The sequence below is a fragment of the Saccostrea cucullata genome, unplaced genomic scaffold (assembly GCF_032062105.1).
Source record: "Saccostrea cucullata isolate Sc308-1 unplaced genomic scaffold, CSIRO_AGI_Scuc_v1 ctg3343, whole genome shotgun sequence".
Taxonomy (NCBI): domain Eukaryota; kingdom Metazoa; phylum Mollusca; class Bivalvia; order Ostreida; family Ostreidae; genus Saccostrea; species Saccostrea cuccullata.
Window position 1 is genome coordinate 7136 of NW_026919252.1, and position 27320 is coordinate 34455.

General features: G+C 31.7%; 1 protein-coding gene and 1 long non-coding RNA gene across 6 annotated transcripts in view; both read left to right on the forward strand.

Moving 5' to 3' along the window:
• Nucleotides 1-27320, forward strand: part of LOC134283128 (cell death abnormality protein 1-like) — a 93949-nt gene continuing 66629 nt past the window's right edge. For 2 of the 5 annotated variants that reach the window (XM_062765596.1, XM_062765634.1), the window contains exons 1-3: nucleotides 1-120; nucleotides 1354-1418; nucleotides 2855-3082. In XM_062765596.1, the coding sequence (XP_062621580.1) occupies nucleotides 1355-1418; nucleotides 2855-3082 (292 nt within the window). In that variant the 5' untranslated portion in view covers nucleotides 1-120; nucleotide 1354. Of the gene's footprint in view, nucleotides 121-1351; nucleotides 1419-2854; nucleotides 3083-3215; nucleotides 3468-25651; nucleotides 25793-27320 lie in introns of those variants that run through there. The other 3 variants (XM_062765629.1, XM_062765610.1, XM_062765621.1) reach the window with 3 other exon arrangements.
• LOC134283194 (uncharacterized) lies at nucleotides 13552-14936 on the forward strand. Its single transcript, XR_009995438.1, has 3 exons — nucleotides 13552-13623; nucleotides 14196-14217; nucleotides 14319-14936. It is a non-coding gene; the product is annotated as an uncharacterized LOC134283194 (long non-coding RNA).

Here is a 27320-nt window from a genome sequence, read left to right on the forward strand (position 1 = left end):
TGTATAAAGACGTTAAGATGTAAACTTATACCTAAAGTCAAATAACTTCCTGGTTTGTTAAAACTGAAATCTATTTACATTTATTGGTGACCTCTGTTGACGAGATGTATGTATTCTAGGGTAAGATTTACTCGCAATATGAAATAGTCGTGTAGTTTTTTTATGGTGTAAATTTAAGATTAAAAAATTATACAATTTATCGAGATGGTAAGCTTTTTTCATATGCAGTGCTGTAGTCGGGACTTTTAAATTGTCGATGGAAATATTCAAAGCAAGCCACCATACAGACTTAAGCTTTTATCTGCTTTTCACAAGTGTGTAAATAACAATGGGGAAATTAAAAAAAAGAACTTAGGAAGATAGACTCCCTTACATGTATCTATAAAATTTTAACTATGCGGTAAGACTATATATTGACTTACTTATTGTTTAAATATATGTTGATCAACGTATAATTCAATGTTTTTTTATTAAACGAAACAAGCTGGGCTTTAATTATTTGACTTTAACTTTTCTGGACCAGTGAGTCGAGGTCATTTCGTAAAGTTTAACCCAAAAGATTACAGACTTTCTTTTAAACAGCAGATTACTTGACAAAAACAGTTTAATGTTTGATGTTGTGTTGCAAATGTGAATCGAACTCTAGCCTCTCGATCACAAAGTGAATGCTTAAACACTAAGACGGTGTGACTTCTTAGGATTAATTAAATGATAGCTTCTTTGCATAAATAAACAACTGTTTAAAGGAAGAACCTCTAAGGATATACATGTATTATAGTTGTTTATGTCTATGCTGCGGGCTCTTTCCTTATGTTTTCAAATAACAAGACTCAGAAACGTTTTCACATTTATCTTATCAATTGCAATTCATTGTACACCGTATATTCTGGGTCCATACACCACACAAAAGTAAGAGCTATAACGTGGAACGGGACCTCAGAAGATAACACTTTAAAAATACTTAACTTTACAAAACTTGAAAATAGAAAATTGGTCAATCAGAGTCCGTGTAAGTACATCTTGGAAAGCCGGTTTTAAGAAGAATGGAAGCCTAAACTCAGGTGAAAAAATACTGGTAGTGGAGATGTACCAAAAAGGGTGTTCGAATAAGAGGTCCAGAATGGGATAACGGAAAGAAAATACGGAACAAAGTTAGAGCAATAATAACAGTAAATTTAAAATACAAATAGACAATAATGTGACAGTCTAGTCAGACATATTTCAGTGGTGCACCTGCGAGTAACCACTAAGGAAGAAACTGAATTTTAGTTCATTTTCATGTGTTATGTTTATAAATTATTAATTTTATGCATACATTTATCATATTTATTACCTTTGTTATAATTTTTGCAGAATGAAGATAATGTTCCTCTGTGCTTTCTACGTGATCTTGTATGCAACGTGTTCTTATGCATATTGTAAGAAAAGGACATTCAAGTTTATCAATTTTTTGCTTATGACTGATAAAAATTATGCTTGCTTATTTATTATTTTACTAGTAATATGTAAAAGACAAGATACCATTCTGGTATCACAACATGCTTTTTTTGATTAAGAACCGAAATTAAATACATCATTTAAAAAGAAAAAGAAAAAAGTATATGTAACGCATTTGCTTTTCCAAATGCATATATATCAAAATGCTAATATTACTGTAGAAAGCAATATATTCTTAACGTAGATGTCTTTTGATTGCAGGTGGGAATATACGTGTATGTATAAAAATATATTATCTAGACTGTATACTACGAGAGTTGATCCAAAAGTAATGTCACAACTTCGATAAAATCGCTATCCGTCGACGTAAAACAACAAAATTATAAATGATGGAAGCTACATTAATTTCAAATCAGACCTGAAAATTTCAATTCAACATGATTTATACTTTTCAAAATATCGGATTATATACAACGTGCGGTTATGGTAGTCGCCGCAACTAAATAACGTCATATGACGGATACGCGCCGTCATACATTTAAACGCTTCCCTTCGTTTCATTAAAAATATTTGAGATTTGATATCCAGGAATACGTTTACAAATTTCACTTTCTTACCCTTAGTACCCATAGTACACTCAATCTTTTCATAATTAATTCTGTCAAAATTGATTGAACAGTAGTAAAAGTCCAACTTAGAATTTCACATATCGCTCTATCCGTCTGTCTTTTAAACAACGCCACACACCATTGAACATTTCCGTCCGCCTTCCCATCTTTCGGTTTTCTTGTCATCTGCTGAGCATTTAATGACCCATCACCCACCAAAAATCGCTGAAACCATCTAAACAAGTCTCTTATTTACATTCTTTCCTCCGAAAGTCTGGTTAATCAACGTAACTGTCTCTACTGGCAATTTCTCCATTTTGAAGCAAAAATACATTACAGTTTGTTTTGGCTTTTTTGTCCATTTGAACATTTCCTTTTTTCAATGCATCGGAATAAATCAACGATGTTTTTAAAAAAAAAATAGCAGTGATGTCATATAATTTTCAATTTAAAACTAGAAAATGATGTAAATTTTTGTCTTTTAAAGAATTTTGCCTTTAGACGCTTTTAAAAGATGCTTTTTAAGTGTTTGTCTTTTTTATACTGAAAAAAGTACACTTTAATTTGTGACGTTCGGTTTTGAGGCGGCGACACCCCCTATCTAATATGTTTTAAACATCTATAAAATAAATTCAGTTAAACATTATTGAATGAAAAATTAAAGTTTTATCAAATTTATATTTGTGCCTCTTTTGGTATATAATATTTGATAATATGACGCCAAATATAAAAGATGTGGACACTGTGACATTAGTTTTGGATCAACCTTCATATATAATTAAAATGAATTGTTTAATTTGTTTTTATAGATAATTTAGCGTTACAAAAACCTGCATGGCAGGCAAATGACTATACACAAACCAAGCCATGGGGAGCAGACAAGGCTGTAGATGGGAGATATACTGACCGTGGAGCACTAGGTGACCAGTGTACAATATCAGCTGATAAACAACAGACAGCAGAATGGAGAGTGGATCTAGGGAGTGTAGTCAGCATCAGTTATATTAACATCTTCTACAGGACGGACAATAATCCTGGTTTGTATTAATCAATTCAGAAGTTAGATATAGACGCGCATACAGACAAGATTGTTTAAAAAAGTAATAATTAGAAATAAGAAACATCACTGCTCGAAAAAATACAATTTTGAATTGGTATTTTTGTATAAAGGTGGTTTGTACGCTTTTCGCTTTGCTGGATTTTTCGTCTATGTCTCCAACACAACTTCAAAAGAGAACGGAATACTCTGTTTCCATGAATTACAGACTGTTAGCGGTACACCTCTAGAAGATCAGAGGATCAACTGTTCCGTGTATGGACGATATGTTATATACTACAATGAACGTCGCAGACCAGATGTTGTTTATCCTACTTACTACTCTCAGTATGCATTCAACGAACTTTGTGAAGTGGAGGTTTATGGTGAGTTCCAGCAGATACATGTAACTTTCATTGAAGTCCTGTATGATATGTGCGAAATTTCCTCGAGAATGTCTTTTCTGACTTAATAGAAATTATGAGGAATGATAAAATTACAAAAAAGTAAATTAATTACCAATAATAATGATTCGTTACATAGGCTGTCCAATCGTTGGATATTATGGAGAAGATTGTAACAAGACATGTCCAGTAACGTGTCAGGGACAGCAGTGTGACGCCATCACTGGAAACTGTGTGAAAGGTTGTTTATCGGGGTATCAAGGGCAACACTGTAGTTATTGTAAGTAATTACATAAAATGTTGTAAAGTCTTTGTTCCTTTGTATCATATTTCCCTCTTTGTAATCAGTTATTTTTTCATAAATCATACCTTTCCTTAATTTACTTTGATTTATTTTCCACTTTAAAAATATATTACACATTGTCATTTTGTTTACAAGTAAATTTAGCCTTAGGGAGACCTGCCTGGCAGCAACACAATTGGCCAGATCAACCTGTAGCATGGGGAGCAGGGAAAGCAGTGGACGGGAGATATTCTGACCGTGGAGCTAATGGAGGGCAGTGTACAATATCAGGTGCTCAAAAGACAACAGCAGAGTGGAGAGTCGATCTAGGGCAAATCGTCAGCATTAGTCACATCCAAATCTATTATAGGACTGATAATGTTGCAAGTATGAAATCGATTTTTATTAAATGAATTTCAGTTAACTGACTGGCTTCAGCTTACCTTAAATTATTACAGTTTAATTTTATTTTTACTACAATTTTACAATTTATTTATATACACAGACTGTATATGATGCCAACCTCATTGAATCGATAACACAACGTCCGAAATGATGATATAAACAAGACAGTGATATCCGTGTTTCATTACTTATGTGCCAAAGTCTTGCCTCAATTTATAATTCTTACGGAGGTTAAGCTTGCGTTAGCGCATCAAATGAACTCAGTATAGAGCTAGTAGGGCATATTGCCACGTAAATAAAAAGAATTTTACGATAGACAAGTTGGAGACACCACGTTTGTTGTTATTGTGGAAAGTTACCATCAAGGTTTTTGCTATTAAAACAAACGTCTATAAAACAGAGGTTTCGTATTTCGTTGTATCTTTTATTTCGAGTTCATATGAATAGTTCGAGTCAATCATATGGATGGAAGTGCATCGTCAATACGTTATATCTAAATGTCGACTTGAATGTCACAAAGGTTTATAAAATTATGCTTCTTATGAAAAAAAAACAACAAAAAGCCACAAGATTTCCGCATGATTGCTTGAAAGCCAGTTCTCCATAAACTACATATACAATGTCAATCAGGAAACTTGAGCATATTTTCCTTGATTTGCCTCGATTTCATATGCATCAAATTTGAAATCAAAAACGAAAACACCAACAAATGGCATTGTTAAAAACATATTTATTTGTTTAGGCCCTGGTGCGTACTACAACAGATTTGCTGGATTTTATGTTTTCATTTCAAACGATACAAATAAAGACAATGGGCGCCTTTGTTTTCATGAATTGCAACAAGTAAGCGGTACACCAACAGAGAACCAGACAATCAACTGTCCTTATGACGGGCGATATGTTATATACTACAACGAACGGAAGCCGAGTGTTACATATCCAAGTTACTACTCGGCATATGCACATAACGAATTGTGTGAATTAGAGGTGTATGGTGAGTTTAAATAGCATATAAATTTTATTGCATATGCTATCGTTGTATTAAAGGATTTTTTCTCTCAATTTTTTCCAAGCTTTTAAAGAAATTAATATTTACCTTGTACCTGAAAGGTTGCTCTGAATCCAAGCACTATGGCCAGTATTGTGATCAGTTATGTCCAGAAAACTGCCTCCAGCAAAGATGTAGTATTTCTTCAGGAAACTGTTTTGAGTGTAGACCGGGTTATAAAGGACATCGCTGTAGTCAGGGTAGGTAAATTGAAATACGTAAATTATTTATTTGTGCAATATTGGAAGTTAATTAAAGACTGATTCTACATTTCCTTCTAATGTCATTCCCCCCCTAAGTTTCTCTTTTTTATTGTTTAGATTTTTAAGATCTTTTTATGAATTCTGTCTGGTATTATATTTATATAATATTTTTATTATTCATTCGGAATAGAAGATAAGGCAATTTTTTTAATATAAACTTTTTTTTTTATAATTGGAAATCCTTAAACCTGCATCATAACTATTGAAAGGTAGAAGGTTATACTGACATCGTTAATATGTCTGTTACCTTAGGAATGTCTGTTGATACAAAAGACTAATTCACTCTTACTAGAAAGGTACCTGATTTTCCAAAAAATACGATATATACTCCACGTGAATTCCTTGAAATGGTATCGCAGGCCTGGTTTCCTTTACTTTGGATTTGTCTTCTTTCGCCGAAATATGGCTGAAAAATTGCCGACTCGGCGTTAAACAATATACAATCAATCTTCCGAAAAATAAGACCATGGCCATAATCTTTAATACAAAATGAACATTTTATTTAAAAAATAGTTATTACTGTATTTATTGTATCATAGAATAAATTCCAAAGTATATTATGGTTTTGTGGGTCGTTGAATGATGGCATGGACAGAGAGTTTCATTGAACATAACGTTATATATTTACTTTTAAAGAATGTTATGGTAGCATGTACGGACCTGCCTGCAGTCAGAATTGTGGTCGGTGTCTAAATAACACACAATGTCATCACATCAACGGTACCTGTTCTGGAGGTTGCTCCGCGGGATACGAAGGATCTATATGTAAAAAACGTATGAAGTGATAAAAGGGAACAAAACAGTCATCCTATTATGGATGCTGAAGTAGAAAATATATCGGTACATGTGGATTAAACATGTTCATGTTCTTAAATTGACATTTTATATGTAAGCGTTTAGGAATTGTTTGCAGTAATTCTGTTTCTAATACTTTATTAACGTTCTATACGTTAAACAAAAAAGATTCTGGCATAATTGAAAAAAAAACCTAGTAATAAGGGGTACAGTAATTGATAATGATTTGAAGAAAACACTTATTTCTAAGAATGTGACGGTGGAAAGTTTGGCTTGGGATGTAACAAAACCTGTGGATATTGTCTAAATGGTGCTTATTGTAACTACATCGATGGGTCATGTAGCGGAGGATGTTCTCCTGGATATAAGGCACCCCTGTGTATCAACAGTAAGTTTTATTATTCAAAACCAACTTCATTCAGTGGCTACGATTTAAGGGTTACTTCAACTGATACTTAAAGCATTTAATACTTTCAAGAAAAATTAAAGTTCTATTGATATACAATAATTTTTTTGGTAAAATTAAACAAAAAGACATGTATCTTTTTCTTTTAAGAAAAATATGAAAGCTTTAATATCTTGAAAACGCCCCTTTGGGAGATACAAATTCCAAGAAATATATCAAAACTTCATTTTAGAATGTGAATGGGGGATTTATGGAGCATCTTGCGCTGAAACATGTGGTTATTGTCTGGATAATAAACCTTGTCATCATATCAACGGTTTGTGTTCAGACGGTTGCTCTGCGGGATACGAAGGACCCCTTTGTAAAAAACGTAAGAGATATTTCTAATAATTATTTATTAACTATACAGTAAGGACTAAAGCACTTCAGACAAAAGAAAACTTAAAAAAACATGCCAAATGATAAAAATATCTTCAACAAAAACACAAAGAAAACAATCATCTTTTAAGAATGTGACGGTGGAAGGTTTGGCTTGGGATGTAACAAAACCTGTGGACATTGTCATAATGGTGCTTATTGTAACCACATTGACGGATCATGTAGCGGAGGTTGTTCTCCTGGATATAAGGCACCCCTGTGTATCAACAGTAAGTTACAACAAATGAAAAACATTACTGTGTGTCTAAAGCTTAAAGCTTACTTCAACAGTTACTTGACCCATTACATTTTCTGTGCTAAATAAAAGCGAAATGCAATTAATATGCTGTATTATTTTATAGTAAAAATTAATGAGTTTATATTTAAATTCATAGTAACTATAAGCTCTGTGTTGACCAAACTCGCATTGGGTGCATACTATCAGGCTTGCTTCAGATAATGGATCTGAACTACATTTTCCGGATGGTTTAACAGGTTAAAGTTTTTGGGCTAGATTTCATCTCATAGAATGTTGACTAAACTTGCATGGATGATACATCTAAGGATGCATAACAACAAGCTGCCTTAGATGCGGGATCTGACCTACATTTTCATGATGAATGAAAAAGTTAAAGATTTTGGTTCAGGTTTCATTTCCAAGTAATAAGCAAAATTACATAAGTGGAACATATAAAGATATACCAGTCTTGTTTCAAATACTGGATTTGACCTACATTTTTTTGATGGGTGAATAGGTTAAAATTTTTGGTAGAGATTTTATTTTTATGTAACTCTAAACCCTTTGTTGAACAAACTTGCACTCGTAATATGTTAGGATGCATATTACCACGCTTGCTTCAGATAATGGATCAGACCTAAATTTTAAGGATGAGTGAATAGGTAAAAGTTTTTGGTGCAGGTCTCTTTTCTATAAGTCATTCTAGATGAAATTCCGCGCAAGCGCGGGAAATTGAATTAATGTTATCACTACCGACAGAAAATATTTCTGTAGTTTCTACTGACAGGTTACAGTTAATAGAAGGAATCAAAACTTTGTTTAAAATCCTTCATTAAATAGATGTAGGTCTCCACACCCATCCACTTTTAGTAAAAATTTGAAAATAACAATTTGGGTGATTGACCTAAATTGTAAAACCTGTCTCATACATTGCTTTTGTACTTCAGATTCTCTTATTACATTTTTCAAGAAGGATAAAAACATGCAGCAAATCTGCAATTTTACTAATAAATTGGATCTTTTGTTGGGGGGGGGGGGGGTAAAATCACATGTACATGGGGTTTTTATTATAGATTTCTTTATTTATATGTAAAAAATGTGAATTAGTGTTCGTTTGAATGAACCATTTCAGAACAAGGGTTTTTTTTATTTGGATGCTCTATTGTTCGGATTGCCGGCTTCATTTTTTCTGTCAATATTTTTATTAAAAAATATTTTATACGTTTTATCTTTCATATTTTTTACTTTCTGTACAGTAATTATAAGCAACACATAATATCTTTTAAATAGCCGCTTTGATAGCGACAGTTTATTATTTTTTTTATTTATTAAGTTTTTTGACTTACTTTAAAGAAAAGTATCATTTTTATTAGAAAAGAACTATTTAAGTTTAAAAGATATGACATTTAACGCTGAAGCGTTTACACTATATGCGACCTTTTAAATCCCTTTTTTTAAATACATATATATTTATAAAGTTTAGAAAATCGGAATATAAGTTTTCACTTTGAGATTTTCACAAGAGATATTTTGGTATACACTAAGTAAATTTAGGGCCATTCATTTTGACAAAAACGGCATTGTTCAAGAACTTCATTTTTAACCCTTGTATGATAGCAATCAGTATATTGATTTATTCAAAAGCCCAGAAACATACTCTATGAAAGAATTTTATAGTAATGAGGGTGAAAAGATAACTTAATTTACTGAAATGTTTCCACAATTTGTTTGCAGAGTGTGACCACGGAAGGTATGGCTTGAAATGCAATAAAACCTGTGGGAATTGTATTGATGAGAGAGACTGTCATCATATCAACGGTAGCTGTATAGGAGGGTGCTCCCCTGGATATACAGATTCCCTCTGTAACACTGGTAAGTATGTGGAAACACCATGCAACAAGTGAGATTTTGGAAGACGCGATTACTTAAACTATATGAACTATTATTGACTATTTTTGATTATACATGTGGTTCAACTGCAGGAAAGATAAGGATGCTATCTAATATTGTTTTCTAATAAACTATACATGTACAAGGGCCGTTCAAAAATTACGCGGACTAGTTACACGGAAAAAATATTTGACGATATAATCGGGCAAAATGTCAAACATAATATAAAAGAATCTTTACTTATATGATCTTCAAAATTTCATATCAAAATGTTGTAAATTAGTATTAATTTTGAGTAATTTTTCTGGACATATCATTAAGTAACGGAGCAGCAAAATCTTCGACGTCACAGGCATTACAAAAAATATGTGATTTTGCTTTCATTTTCTCAACATTTTCCAAAGAGTACCTGTACAGTTTGAGTTACCTTATCTACTCAACATCCAAACACCATTTCTTGTCAAGCTTAAAATGTATTAAACAAGTAAAGAATATTCTTTTTTTGTTTTAAATCCAAAAACTGCAGGTATTAATGAGATATAGTGTGATATTGGTGACTCTCAATAACGTTCTTTACAGTCCGATAAAGTTTTCGTCAATAATCTTCTTCCAGTACTCCCGTATAGCCTTTTTAGAGAGGGCTAATGGTCTAAAATTTAAGGTCGAATGTCACGAATACTCTAGTTTACTACATGTTCTATTATGCATATTTTGGATCTATGTTGGCGATATCTCGAGCATTACACATAATTTAACAAAAGTGTTGTGCGCCGTCAATTCAGGAGACGTCATTTTTCACAGTCGTCTTCACGGTAATCGCATCAGAGAAAAATCATTGTATTTCTGTTAGTACTTCAAATATCACGTTAGAAATCTAAATACATAATAAAAGAACAATTTAAAGATACATTTGAGAAAATTGTCGAAAAATATGGCGAAGTATAGAAAATTAATGAGTTAAATTTTTGATTCCGCATGCTTTTGCTTCAAATTTTTTGTCGTGCGCCGTACCTCTCCATCAGCGATATCAACATATCGATAATTTTAGAAGAATTTTTTTTTAAATGCAGAAATTTTGCCCAAAATTTGAAATTTCATAACTATATGTCGTTTGTAAGAGTAGATAATAGCATAGTCCGCGTAATTTTTGAACGGCCCTCGTAATTAAAATTTTTAGAGCGGTAAAAGACACATGTTAACATTATTCAGGTTACTTACGCCATTATCTATTATACTGTTCGTTAACTCAATATATATTTTTTAAAAAAATATTTCCTTGTTAAAGTGTAAGCCACATTTTTGTAACAAGAACTTTATTTTCACGTAATTACGAGATCCTTCTGACTGCTGCCGAAACTTTATCACAAATATTTGTATTATGAAGTGCTATTTACAGCAGATAACATAGCTCGCATATATTTTGATTAGTTTATGAATATTGAATAACTGACTCGCTGAAAAAGGTGTCGCGAAAATAAAGTGATCAACAAGTTTTTATAATGCTTATATCTTGTCTAACTTAGCTCCATGCAATCATCAAGTAAGCGTAAACTTTACATATCTTTTTAATTTGATCAGTAAAATGAAAAACTGCAGTATAGATGTGATTTTTTAAGTATTGAAAGGAAAATAGATTCTTTTGGGTGTAAAGATATTTGCCTTAATTTCAGCTTGTCTGTAATTCTACTACGATTATTGGCTACTTCAAAGAAAAGCCGCGGGCATTATTCTGAAATAAATCACGAACATCATCAAAAAATTATCAGATCAAAAACACGTATAAAACCTGTGCATTTGAAATGTACATTTGACTTAAGAATAAAATACTTATTTAAACCACATTGATGTGTCGTCTTGAATAATTCTTTAACCAAGAAAAACAAAGTTTTCCTTGTGTTTTCTTCAGTCGTGCTAAAGATATCGGTTACTGTTTCTTATCTTCCTTTTTATAGGTAATTTTTTGAGAAATGTCCTAATATATATTATTAGAATCATCTCTTTGCATCTATTGATAAGGATATACTAAAATTTTCTTTTTTAAAGTGGTTTTTGTCGAGTTGAGCCTAAATCACTTTGATTATTGATTTTGATCATGAATGCGCCATATGAGTTAAGTTCCTTGTTTATTTTGTAGTCTGTAGACCGTCGTTCTGGGGAGTCAATTGTAAAGAGCGGTGTAGTACAGAATGTGTCAGCCAGAATTGTCATCACGAGACAGGACATTGTATATCGTCCCTGCAGGTGAGGTAACAAAGGAAGGAAGTGGCTACATTAAATACTTTTTTAATATGTTATCGTACACTTCATGTTATGATAAACAATACAGAATAAAGTTGCAAATTCTCTACATATAAATTGCCAATTTTCTTTTTGTCCAATGTTTGCAGTCACAGTCTTGCGACACATATAAGATTGACTACACAATAACCATTACAAGTGTGACTGTCTCTGTACTAATTGTTCTGATGGGAAGTGCAATAAACTTTTACGTCTGGAGGAAAATGCAGCGTAAGTTTTTTTTTTATTTCCTTTAATTCCACCTATTTTGTCATTTATGTGTCTTTAAATATCTTTTAATTAATTTTATTTTATAGATATTACATGATCACATTATCAAAGTTTTCACTGATGAAAATCAAAGTTTGTATTATAATTAAGTTATTTCTATGATTTTACATTATTCGTATTAATATTAATAATTTGAGTTGAGAATGTGTTCGCTCTGATAAAGATCACTAAACGCTCAAAACCGCTAGTCTTTACAGTGGCTGTACAACTTACACGAACGATTACGTTACACGAATGATCCCGCACGATTAACTCACGATTAAACCTGTTACATGAACGATCCTTCACGCAAACGATTCTACACGTTACACGATCTTACACGATTGCTAACGCAAACGCACGATTCTTCACTCAAAATAGTTAAAAATATTTAGGAATCGATAGTTTCAAAACGAAATACGGCTATACTAATTTAAGATTTCAAAGAATTATCAATATTATTTTATAGACTTTGAAAAAAAACGGAAATGGGTATTTCTGTAACTAAATACATTTACATTTTTCCCGTCTTATGAGATGTATGTGGGCCGTATAATTTGATTGAATTGGATTTCATGTTATGCAGAAAGGGGGATATAATCAATTGAAGAAAAAAATGGCATCGCGGGATTTCTTGAATTATAAATAATTATTATATCTGTAATGTTTCCATATTCAATGTTTGTGAACTTCTAAAAATGAACTTGAATGTTTACTGAATTAGTTAACTTTTATTATTTGCAGATATTAAAAAATAAATAAAAAGTGAGCGCCAGAGATTAACACAGATAATCAAAACAAGAATGAAAATCAGATTTAAAAAAAAAGTATTTAAGAACTAACTACGGTTTATCACAATATTGATCGCGCTATCTTACGAGAACTTAATATTGTACGACGTATTATATTGCTTTTTTACGAGCAATAGTTAGTTCGTTCTGTATTCAATTATGTAAATTGCGATTCGTTCATTTTATTTCTATTAAAATAAATAAATTTAAAAGAAAACAAGAGAAATGCTTATTTTTACAAATAACATTCCGATAAAAATTTACAAAACGAAATTTACACGATTCTAAACGCACGATCTCTCACGATTAAAACCGCAAACGATTGAGTCTGATACACGCACGATCTCGTACGTTACACGAACGATCACGCACGATACACGAACGATTCTACACGATTGGTTTGTCAACAATACAGTTCCAGCCACTGTATAAGCTGTTCATCTTTTGCATGCGATACTCTCTTAGTAGAAATAAAATATCTTGGAAGATGTCAAGCAAACAAAAGATTTATTTGGACAAGTGTTCAAGAGGAAACTCCATGTTCTGAATTTGAAGAAGACCTTTCAGTCGATTTTTACACATGTAAAAAATGTAAATAGAGGAAAAGTACAACACTTTTCCCAAATAACACATTGAAATGAAACCCAGACTGAAATGTTTCCTCAAAATAGTTTCTATAGCCAATTAGAGTTTGGTAAAACATTGATAAATACGTCTAAAACTACAAAACCCGAGTTTTGATTTATTTTATACCGGTAATTTCTCTCATAAATCGCATATTTATTTCTCCTTTATTTGCTTTGGATTTCTTTATTACAAAAAAAATCCTTGGATAAGAAAAATTGTCTAATAAATTATTTTACTTTTCAGCAAAAAGTAATCTTTTTTTTTCACAAAAATTGATAGACTAAGACGGTTGCAAAAACTGTGAAGATTTGCTACATTTTATTTCATCTTTAAAAGAATGTAACTTTTCTATTACAAAAAAGGGACAGTTTTGGACACAAAGAATGACAAGGAGTATTACAACGAATTTTCAGCTGTGGATACAGGAGGTAATATCAAATTAAGACATGTAGAGGTCACTTTTAGAATAAAGACAAGATACTGTTAACGAAGTTAACGGCGGTTATTCCAATGGTGTTTCAATTCCATGTCTAAAACATTGAATTGAGTAAAAAATATTCAACCAATAATACCGTATTTGAAATCAACTTATCAAACGCTTAAGTAATGTTCAAAATTTCCATTACAATTATATTCTGGTTGATTTTTATATGTAAACCGTCTACAAATGCCACGAACTGTAGGGGAACATATTTTAGAACTACAATGTGTATGTAATTCTGTTGTTACCAAATGAAAATGTCAGAAGTATTTTATGTTTTAAAACAAGATCTCTTTGTGAAATACTATGCCCCCGATTGCTACACAATTCTGAAGTGGGATGTAAACTGAAGAGGTATATATATATACTTACCCTGAACAGCGCAATGGTTGTATTCTATGTTAAAGTTGACAAACAGACAGACGGGACAAAAGAATGCCCCCACGATCTTTTGATCCGGGAGCATAAAAGTATAAACTTTTTCGGAGAGGTAGTAATTTTTAATTTTTTTATTTGCAGATAAACAAAGTGGGCGAGATGTGTATGTATTGATTTGCTCCCTTATTTAATTATTTTTTACTTAAATAAATTCTTAGTTTAAGATTGACGTCTTTATGTAAAAATCATTTTCTAATCGAATAGGGTTACATCCCCGTATGCAGAACTTAGTGAACTCGACCACCAAAACACTTATGAAGAACTTCACCAATATGAAAAAGCAGACGGAAAAATGTAGATGTACGGATTGCTGATGTTAATATTTAATTGTAGAAATCATGTCCATCTCTAGATTTATATATTTACATAGACTTTTTCAGTTGTTTAATATCAATGCATATTCTTGTTTCTTATCGAGAGGACTTGCACAAGATAAGACACTTCTCTGGCTCATACAGTCGTTTTATATGTATATTAAATAATCAACGTTGTCGGCAGAATATCGAGCAGAAGATTGTATACATGTACTTTGACAACAGAAAAAAGGCTAAGCAAAGGAAGATAATATTTATACTTTCACTTTCGATGCATGTATTAATTAAATCCACGAACGCATGTTTATTTACCACTGTAAAGAAGTTTAAACAGAGACAGCCAAAACATGATATTACTATAAACTTAATATTTAATTTCCCCTCTTTAATCACGGAAAAAGATAATTGGCATTTGTTTTACTCCAAATCTTTCTATTTCTATCTCTATTTCGAAAAAAAAGTGAAGTACATGAGGAAAATATGTGTGATGTTTATGACGTCTATTCATTTTTTTTTTTACAAATACCGCATTTGGACCAAAAGTCCCATGACACGTCAAATTCATTTACCATTGCTTATATCGTAATATTCTTATGTATAAGGATAAGCCTACGGTAAATTTTGAAGTAAAAACTTCAGGATATGTACAGTGATGTGCCATTAGTGTTCGTCAAAAATTCAAACTGGCTGCCGTAGTAACGAGACGCTTCAGAAAATAAAAACACAGAAATAAAATTTTAAAATATTTTTTCTTACCTTAATCCTTAGTGATATAGCCTTTTGACCTTAGAACTTTCTGTATTCGTCTGGGGATCGACCTGTATAAGCCCTGAACATAATTAATCGGGATGTTTATCCAGATACGTCGAATGGCTGCCTCCAGCTGATTTTTACACAAGAATATACCGTTGCCGTTTTTCAGTTCTCTTTCCAGTCTCAACCAGATATTTTCAATAATGTTCAAATCAGGACTCTGAGCGGGCCAAACCATTGATTGCATATTATTCTGTAATTCATATTCTTGAACTATTGTAGAAAGATACAGCGTCGACAAAGTCTTGTGAAAATGTAAGGTGACGTAATGAAAACTGAATTTGGACGAACACTATGAGTTATGGCACATCACAGTACATGTGTTAAAAAGAATCAGGATTGTTATATTTTTCAAAATCATATTGTGTCTTATTCTATTTTATGTCAAACTTATTTGAACATTTTTAAAACATCTAAACTACAGACAAATACCTTCTATAGCACGATATGGAGGGAGAATGATTCCCTCCTAAATGCACTTAATAAACTTTTATTATCACAAGTATCACATTATTCTTCAAATTGTACACCGTCTAACCATATAACCAGCCAGAGATTTTTGATAATCACATTGAATTCCACCGTATTGTATTCATATAAAATGTGAGCAGATGGTACAGTGTATAAAGCACGTAAATGAAGTTAATATTTCTTTTTTTTTATACATTATAAAAAAAAATATGTTGTTTTATTATTACACACCTACTCATTATCATAGTATGCATATTTTTTTTTCTAGAAATTTTAATATAATTACATATTTGATGCTTGTTTGAATACTCATATTCTTGCATCATTAAAAATCAAGGATTCCATTATCTTTGCAAATATATATGTCAACTTTGAAATTTTGTTTTCGGTATGACATCTCTCGTTTTATATTATATGGGAGAATGCAACGAATTTGTTTTCCCATATTAACCTTAATATGGCTTAACCGCCCCTTGAAAAAAATATTTTGGTATCATATTGAAATGTCCATGATATAAAATCACGATTCGATCTTCTATAAAATTGTGTTACAAGGAAACTTTGTTACTTAAACTCAGTCGAATATATTGTGACCGGTTAATAAGAGTTCATAAGTAGTTCTGGCAGTGACTCTGGTTATGTAAATATGGAACATACATGTACATAGCCGAGGAATAGGAAATGTATGTGTAAATATGCTATACTTTAAATTCTCTTAAAAGAACATGAAAAATTTAATTTTTACAAAACTCAAAAATCGGAAACATTTTCCAAGTGATAATAATATAGAAAGAATCAACTTTTTACAAAGGATATAGAAAAGCAGTTCATAATTATTTGCATGTTACATGTAATAATTGTTTTTCTCCTTTCTTGCTTTATAAATAAGGAATGTAGACAGCTTTTGAGTATTATTTTTACCTTTATATTTCAGGCAAATATATATATCATTTTGTACTTATGAGAAAAAAAAGTTCTTATAATCCGAACTAGAGGTACTGTGAACAATGAGCTCACTAAATAATACTTCCTCCTTCCATATGATTATAATGGAAAAGTGAAATTTTTGCTGTTGCATAGGAGGTGCACAATGGCAATATGTAATAAAGATTTTGTGAAAGTTTCATGAAATTTTACTCAGTGGTATAAGAGGAGTTACGGATAAGAGATGAGTACCCCAAAACGTAACAGACGAACGTACAGCTAGACGTACAGACGGACGAACAGATATACTGATTACAGTATACCCTCCCACTTTTCAAGAGGGGGGTATAATAAAAATTGTACATTAAAAACTGTAGAAAGGTTATTAAAAACGACTGGTTGGCACAGGTTTTGTGAGTCTCTGCTTTGAGTGCAGAACAAAGAACAAACATAAAGATAAACACAAACAATAATGTAAATCTGTTCCAATGCTTTAGAACGAAGATGTTTAAAGTAAAGTTCTTAAGAATGTAGTTGTCATTGAATTTTATTTTTTTTTTAAGGAAAAAACAAATCTCAATTCAATCAACCCCGTTTTGCTTACAATTTTTTTTATTTAATAAAGAGTACGTTACCTGTATTAATTAACTTAGAATTGCGTTTAGTGTTTTGTTGAGGAAAATATTCTTCTTATATGTTACACGTGCGTGCATGTTTTTATTTTTGCTTACTTTTTATGAGAGCTTGTTACTTCTTTCAAATAAATATAAATTAATAAAATTACTTTTATATTCTCAAGTTTTCATTAAACAAATTACACACTTAATTTAAGTTAAATGCGTTTCGTTTTCTTTTGCTTGTTCTTGTTGCTAAAACCAATTAAGGAAAACAAAAACTTAAGTTTCTGAATTCTTTTTGCCAGGATAAATGACAAGAAGTGAAACAAAAGAATGTATAATATCATATAAATTACAATACAGTTTGGATAAGGCCAATGATGAAAAAGATACATGTATGTTACATTGCAACCAAGTACTTATCCAAGCGATTGTATACTAGTAGATAATGTTAGAATGGTTTGTACAGGAAGAAGGTAGCGTAGGAGTCAGAAGTCAGAAAGCATACTACATGTAAACGATTACTTGGCGCATGGAGCGCCACCAAAGTAAAGTGCATTTTATTTGAATTACATTGAAATAACAATTGCCAAAAAGGACGATTTGTGAAAAATATTTAATCGACTATGGTAACACTACGTGCATGTAATCAGTTTTACAATTAACTGTTTAATTTCAGAGTTTATAAAAACAAGTTATTATTAGTATAATCATGCATATATACAGAGTGGTGCATAAACATGAAAAAACATGTGGAATTAAATGACTATATATATACATCCATGGACTAAATACATTTCATATGAGCATTCTTATGCTCACCTAATGGAGAGAATTCATAAACAAATTTATGGTGAGGTTGAACATATGACAAGAATGCAGATTATAGAAGCAGGCAGATAACATGCAATTTGTATGAGAAGCAATATGCTGACCCTATGTATTGTAGCTCACATTAAATGCAAGCAGATTTTAACATACAAATAACATAAGCAGCCATACGCCCACATGTACTTTAATTAACTTCTATGCTTGCAATTTTAACATAGAATTTACATGAACAGCAATATGTTTACCTCATGTATCTTAGATCGCAGTCAATGCACGCATAAATTAAAATACATTTTTTTTCTCGTTTGAAGATTTCTAATTCTCATCACATACAATATTCTTCTTCAATTTTTATAGTGAATTTTATACCTTTTTTCAGTGCCAAAAGTTTAGGAAATGACACTTGGTAACATCATGACCATTTCTAACACCAGTGAAATATGCCAGTATAATGCTGATGGCCTTTTTTGTTTAACCTTTGGTGTATGGAATAATTCTAGGGAAAATATGATTTTCTTTTTGTTTAAAAAAATGTAGTGAATCCTTCTTGAATAATCTAAAGATCATTATAAGTCACGTGCACCGTGTTAACAATTTCCCAATACAACCCTTGCATAAATACGTGACTTCATTTGAAATTCCATCTCTTGTGTACAATAAATAAATAAAAAAAATATAAACGAGGGAAAAATTTCCTCAGCAGATGTTATCATAAAAAATCATTTTGTCTTATTGAGTGTCACTTGATTCGCACACTTTATTGTCCTGTCATCCTTTATTTGAATTTTTTTTAGCGGATCATAGGAAAAAAGAAAACCTAATACAAAAATACTCGGTTGAAAATTTACATTTTATTGAGATAAAATTTCCTTAGAATATAAACTTCACGGTGCTTTACCTTTATGCACACCTTTTAAAATAGGCTGGTGAAATATTACATACCATTCTCAAAATATTTGTGCAATGTTTATAACTGACTTCCCGGTTTAGATCAAACATAAATGTTGATTTTAGTTTTTTCATCGAAGTTTTTTTATTGTAAGGTAAGATTAAAATTTTATTTATATGTATTAGATTAAATCTATTTTGCAATATTATATCTTTTTACAATGTAACAAATTGCGAGCGCTTTATATTTAAACAAGTTTAAGTGCGCATATCGAAAGGCAGCTTCCTCTTGATAAATAAGATTATATAATTACATATATGTATGTAAATTATGTGAAGTGTATAAACTACAGAGCTCAATCAAATCTTAGCTACATGTTGAAATTTGCGCCAAATATTGTAAATGTTTAATGTACAGGTAGCTATAGTAAATGTACATTATCCCTTTTTGTCCCCCGCTTTTGCGAAAGTGAGGGGTTATAAATCTCATCCGTCTGTCAATCTCTAAATCGGTCATTCTGTATGTTATAGGTCTGTCCGTCCGTAACAAAAACTCTAAATTTGGTCATATCTTTTGAATGACGACTTTCATATCAAACAAGTATACATATATTCCTTGTGACAAGATCTTTCAATACACTATAATTTTCGACCTCCTGATCTTGACTTTGAAGTTAAACCTACTTTAAAAAAAATATTCTTGGTCATGTCGTTTGACAACTGATTTTTGACCATGTGCCCTTGACTCTGTAATTGACCTACTTGAACAAAACAATTGCCATTAAAGAAACTTTCTTTTAAAATGACTTACTTCTAGCAATTTCTGTGTGTATAGTCAAAGAAAGGAAGTATATGGAATTAAAGAAAGGTATTCAAGATCAAAAGTCCATAAATCAATACAAAAAAGGAGCAGAGCAAATACGGACCTCGAAAACGTCTAAGGTGGGATCAGATGCCATGTAGGAGTGCGCATTCTCTGCTGACCGGTCAAACACGCCGTGTGTTCCTTGTCATGATCAAGAAATAACGGAAAAATCCGTCGTCATTTCAGTGTATAAGTAATGGACTAACAATAATATGAAAAACGTCAGTCAGTATTTGACACAATGATAAATTGTAATAGCTAAAATGGCCACTGTATCGACCATAGAAATTACGAAATAATGACTTTATATGAGACTGCAAAAATTCTTGTTTCATCAACTTGTTTGTCAATGATTTATCTCGTTTTCGAAATTGTAAGTGTAAATCAGGCTCTTGCGTTTCGAATCAACTGACATATAAATATCTCGTATGAAGGTGATGAAGGTATATTACAGGGATGGGAAAATAGAAAAAAAAATAATTGTAATTGAGTGTAATTTATTACATTTTTGAAGTATTTCAATTGAAAGAAATTTGTAATTGAACAATTTTTGTTATTTAATTGTAATTTAAATAATTAGAATGAAAAAGTACCAAGTAATTTGACTTACTTTTTTCCATTACAGACCCTGAGACGTGCTACTACCCCAAAAAAGCGTGTGACGTTCGTGCGCTTTCCGTTTCACGCAAACCGTGTAGCGTTTCGTGTAAACCGTGCAGCGTTTCGTGCAGACCGTGTAGCGTTTCGTGTAAACCGTGCAGCGTTTCCTGTAAGCTCCAAAGCGTTTCGTGCAAACCGTGTAGCGAGCGTGCGAGAAGCGTGTGAGAAACGTGCGACTTTCGTGTAAGACCCGTGTGAGAAACGTGTGACTTTCGTGCAAGAATCGTGTAAGATTCATTCGGAAGTCATTTCATTTTAAATATGGCTATCGATGGGTCAGGATCTCAAATTGTATTAGTATTTTATTATTGAATACGTTATGCTTGTGATATTTTAGGAGTAAAAAATTGGAACAACAAAATGAAATTACACGGTAATGTATAATATATATTTGATTTATTGGGCATTTATTTTAATATGATATGAACGCGATCATGGCTTCTTAAATATTTTTTTTCTCAAACAAGGAAAGAAATACCGGTATTATTATTATTAATTTTTAATTTAAAGCAAAAATATATCAGGACTGCGCTCTTGTCTTTACATTTAAAGTACGTGATAGAAAGTTTTGAAAAGATGTGTCATTTAATACCTTTTAATACATATAATTTGTTGCTGATTATTGTCAAATAAATGGATTAAACTTTTCATTCCCATGCACCGATGACCACATGTTTAGAAACCGGGGGGGGGGGTGGTGGTGGTCTTAAATTAAATTACTAGTACAGTCTTTCATTTTTTTTTGTTGTAACTTTAATCTAATGTTAGTTTATAAATGCTTAATTTTCTATTCTTTTTAAAAAATCCTTTGTAAAATGTGTGCGCAGATACACCCCTTAAAAATATATTGGAGTCTTCTTTTCGCCTTTAAACTGTGATCAAGGTCATTTACAACAGCGATCACGGGCTCCGAGTGCATGGCTACCGAAAACCTGTTTTGTTATATATATGTACATAATCACGGCTTTTCGACACCTGAAAATTACGAGTGGGTTTTATTTTCTTTCTTTTTTTTTAATAAAATGGTTCTATAGGTATTTAATGGGTACAACTTATATATCAGCGGATTTCATCTTTTATTTGTTATTCCGAATTTCTAGCCGTAAACAGTAAAATAAACAGAACTGATATGGTAGTCTTTTCGTGAATATCATGTAAGAAAATTTAAGGAGTAAATCATGAATAAATGACTATTATTTGTTTTATAAATCACGTTCTTTTCATTTCATCTAAGATATTTCGGTTTTCTTTTTATTATACCCGATTGCAGGTGTAAAGATCGATCTACATTGTATGTACAATGTATAATCAAATGCCACGACTATTAATTAATGTGCACATTTAAACATACGTGAGTCGTGTTTGTTAAATGAAGGATTTTACAGTATGATGGGTATACTGATGTTATTTTTTTAGGCTTCAAGTAAAAGAAAAAGAGAATAAAAATAGATTAAGACATCACATTTAACCCCCACTCTTACCGCTCTCCCTCCTATAGATAATGCTTACGTAAGATAAAAAAAATTCTTTAAGAATGTATCAATAATCGTTAGTAGAGTACATATGCAAATGTTATTACTAAATCAAAATCAAGAAAAATAATCTGCCTACGGAAATCAAACACAATATAATCAATGTTATTTAAAATCAATGAGTTTATATTCCTGCAGTAAGAAATCGAATTTTTGTTTAATTTATTAAACTATACTCGTAAAAATATTTAAATGCAAGAGATACATTGTAATGAATGACTAATATATGAAAAAAATTATTTTATCAAACATTCATTCATGATATCGGTATTTCGTCTTTAAACGTTTGGATAAATAAATAAATACGAAATGACAATTATTTATTAATTAATTACAACTATCAGAGTATAAAATATTTCTATCGGTTTACATGATACTAGCTAGTGTACTAATATTTAATTTAAACAGCTGCTTAATTTGGCCTTGTGAAAGATTTCCATTTAATTAATGATAAAATCGTAATAATGTCCGAGATATTCCGAGTAGAAAATCCAAACCGAGGCCAAAACGTGCGAGAATCGTGTACAAAACGTGTGAGAAACGTGAACAAAGCGTTTCGTGCAGCCTTTCGTGTAAACCGTGCAGCCTTTCGTGCAAAGCGTTTCGTGTAAACCGTGTAGCGTTTCGTGCAAACCGTGTAGCGTTTCGTGCAAACCGTGTAGCGTTTCGTGTAAACCGTGCAGCGTTTCGTGCAAACCGTGTAGCGTTCGTGTACCGTTCGTGCAGCGAGCGTGTGGGGTAGTAGCACGTCTCAGGGTCTGTACATTAATTTTAATAACTTTATACATGTATAATACACTTGCATGATATATTGTCACAACAACTTCCCGATTATACTGTCTTTATTTTATTGCAGAACATATACTCAGTCCTTCATTAATACAGAAGACATTTTATTTTATAATAATAATGTAGTTTCCTTCTTATCTTTAAAAACATGATTTTTTTTGTTTTGTGTATCTAAATTTTGCACCACCATTCTTAGATCTATTAATCTTTGAAACACACAAATTTGTATTATATAAAAACTCTGTTGTTTGATCAATGAAAAATAAGAATATGTGTCAAAAAAAAAAAGAAATGTGTGTCATTAATGATGTTCTTCCTTGTTGGTATTAAAGATATAATTGCCTCCAGATCACAGCTGTAATTACACAAAACAAATCAACCCCCTAAAGCGGTATTCATTCTATGAATTAGATGACAAAGCTGGACAAAGGCAATGCACTGAGATAATTATTTCAATTGTGTGAAAATAAGAAAAAAAAAAACTTTCAATAAGATACATGTAATTATTAATATACATCAAAATAGAATTCAAGGAATGAATTTTGTATCTGAAAAACAAATTATATTTTGTACAAGTATTATCTATGAAGTAAAAGAAATATTAAATTGAGGGATTATAGTTGCAATTCATTTTACTTATTCAAAATACCGGTACCCCCTTTTAATCAAATACCATATCCCATGCAATTTGTGTACACGAACATTGTAGGTGTGTGGAGAAAACTGCACCAAATGATATTGACTAGTTCTTTACTGTTTTGTAAATAAAAGTTGTGATTTAAGCAACAAAGATACACAATGCCTAATAGCATATTATTTCTTCATTGTTTGTTTAGATGTAGCGCTTTTATACAAGTACATGTAAATGATCCCTTTTCTGTATATTCATACCATTATAAAAATTTTCAAAGAATTGAAAGTGTAATTTATAATTCAATTAATTACTTTTGTAAAATAATTGTAGTTTAATTAATAACAGGTCTTAAAACAACTGTGATTTAATTGAAGAAAAAGGAAATATTTAATTGTAATTTAACTATTGCTGCATAAATGAGGACAGAAAAGTTAAAGTAATCACGTTAATCATAGACGTTGGTTGTGAGAGTTCCGTGTCGTATAATTTTGTACAGTAAATGATTTGAAAGGGAAAAAAGAGTTTTGATCTTTACAAAAAGCAACACTTTTTCGTATAAAGTGACTACTTATGCGAATCGAATGAATTTAATAAAGTTAATATGTAGGTGATAACGATATATTGCTAACATGTAATGGAAATAAACGATTTAATTGACGAAGTCACAAAACTATCATCAAACTTCGAATTGTTTATATATAAATCAACAGCGAAATCAAACTACATTCGATAGTTTTTATTATATATCTTCACATGAAATTAACGTGTATTATTTTTTTAACTAATGAGTGCGGTTCTTTTGATAGACAATTTAGCATTAGAGAAACTTGCCTGGCAAAAAACCAATTTTAAAGAAATCTGGGGAGCAGACAAGGCTGTGGATGGGAAGTATACTGATCGTGGAGCAAGTGGTAACCAGTGTACAATATCAGGAGATAAAAATCAAACGGCAGAGTGGAGAGTAGATCTAGAGAGAGTCGTGAGCATCAGTTACATCAACATCTTCTACAGAACGGATAATTATCCCAGTACGTAGTATAAAAAAGTTATCATTTATATAAAAGACAAAATAATAACCTTTTGTGACTAGCATTATTCATATCCATTATTTGTCATTTTATTGATTTCATAATGCTCCTAGCTTTCCTCATGCTTAGGTCTGTGTAACCTAGGTAGGTACATTGTACCCAACTTTACCAAAACCACAGTTTGAACTTTTTGGCCAATCAGCGTGGCTCTTCACCTCGTGTGATCATTTTGTATTATTTTACTAAAAAGGTGAAACCACGCGAAAATTTCAACGAAAATTATCCTCCATCCAACACCAGAACTACCTCCTCAGCTTTTAGTTGTTTTCACCTCCTTGGCCTGTATTTTTTAGATAACTCGCCTTTTAGTGGGCGGAGAGGTTGTTAAAAACAAGCCAAGTCAACTTGGCAAGATATTTCTGCAACCAACATACACATTATTATTTTTGTAGAAATATAAACAGTATATAAAATTTGTATACAAACCGATTAAAATCGATCGGTTTCAATTCAGGTTCAAGTGCGTACACTAGCAGATTTGCTGGATTTTCACTATTCATTTTGAGCACAACTTCTATAGATGATGGCTACCTTTATTTTTATACAAATTTGAAATTAATCGGTTTCATTTCAGGTCCAAGTGCGCACACTGGCAGATTTGCTGGATTTTTCCTCTACATTTCAAACACGACTTCTAAAGATGATGGCCATCTTTGTTTCCATGAGATACAGAATGTGAGTGGAACACCTATACAGGACCAGAGAATCAACTGTTCTCTCTATGGACGTTATGTGATATATTACAATGAAAGGAGACCGAATGTGACTTATCCTAACTACTACTCTCAGTACGCATACAATGAATTGTGTGAATTAGAAGTCTACGGTAAATTGCAGTTCATTACTCCATGTTTAAATGTTCTTTTTAATAAAAAAAAAATGATTAAGAAAAAAAAATTAAAAATCTTCGAAAGAAAGTAAATGTACGATCGTATATTAAATATATGCATTGCTCATTCCAAGAAATAAAAAAAAAAGTTCTTTATAGATAATCTGTGTTTAATGGGTTTTTCCAATATGTCATGAACTTGAAAATAAATATTATTTTTAATAAACTAGAAAATTTTAAGTATTGATGAACAGAGATAAAAAGTAACTATTAGTTTAACAGGGTGCCCTGTTCCTGGATATTATGGAGACTTTTGCAACCAGACATGTCCAATTACGTGTCAGGGACAGCAGTGTGACGCCGTGACAGGGCAATGTGTAAAGAGATGTTTATCAGGATATACTGGTTTGCACTGTAATTATAGTAAGTAATGTCTTCCCATTTGTCGAAAATATACCTAAAAAGCAATAAGGAATTTAAATTAATATATTTCAAGCCAGGTAATTGAATTGTTCATTGGATTTCGATATGCTAACTTTAAACAAAACTGTTCGCATGTTTGTTTCATCAACGTCTTTGTTAATAGAATATCTAGATTTAGAATTTTTTGTATAGTCTGCTCTTTCGTGTCGAATGAACTATATCAACCCAATATGCAGGTGATGCTGATATATTGCTACATATGTATTCGAAACAGATAAATTGGTTAATGAGGCCGAGTCTAATACGAGTGCGCATGACTTTGCGCAGCTTATAAATTTAATGCAGTCATATGTGCGACAGTACATGTACACCTTTCCAAAATATTGTGATTTTAATATAAAATTAACATCATCTGTAATGCCTACTGTCTGAAAATGTGATTTTACGAGAATAATTAGAAAAAAACCTGCTGAAATAGCTCCAACGACATCACTGTTTTCTGATTTTGTACGAAATGCACGACTCTGAAGAATGACACAAGACTAGCTTATATATTCGTAGACGTCCATGGATATTATACTATAAATTGATTACAGAAAATCAAAGGAAACATATAAGCAATCTAAATATTGCTATTTTTAAAAAAATATCATCTGCGACGATAATTCATCTACGCCAATATTTATATTAATAAAGCGATATGGCAATTTTAGAGGTTTTTGGCATCGAACACAAACTTTGTAATTAAGACCTTAACCAACCTAAATGGTAAACCTTTCTGAAATTTTACAATTTGGTGACTTTATACTATAAATTCTACCTGCTTGACTGAAAAAGAAATCTTTTGGGCAGAAATACAAAAACAAGAGGCCCAAGGGCCACATCGCTCACCTGAGCACTGTGGCTAGGAAAAAGCAGCATTGATTTATACTTGAAAAGCTTAAATCCAATAGTAGTCCCAAGACCAATCATGGCTTTGCTTTTCTTGAGAAGAAAATTTTAAAAGAATTTTCCTATACTTTTCCCCGCCCTACCCCGAGGTTCATGATTTGAACAAACTTGAATCTACACTACCTGAGGATGCTTCCATATAAATATGATCAATAATGGCTTTGCTATTCTTGAGAAGAAGATCTTAAAAGAATGTTCCTATACATTTCTATGTAAAAGTTTGGTCGGCCATTTTGGCCCCACCCTACCTCTGGGGGTCATGAATTAAACAAACTTCAATTTACACTACCTGAGGATGTTTCCATATAAATATGATCAATTATGGCTTTGCTATTCTTGAGAAGAAGATCTTTAAATAAATTTCCTATATATATCTATGTAAAACTTTGGTCGGCCATTTTGGCCCCGCCCTACCCCTTGTGGTCATGATTTGAACAAAATTGAATCTACACTACCTGAGGATGCTTCCATATAAATATGATGAATTATGGCTTTGCTATTCTTGAGAATAAGATTTTTAAAGAAATTTCCTATATATTTCTATGTAAAAATTTGGTCGGCCATTTTGGCCCCGCAC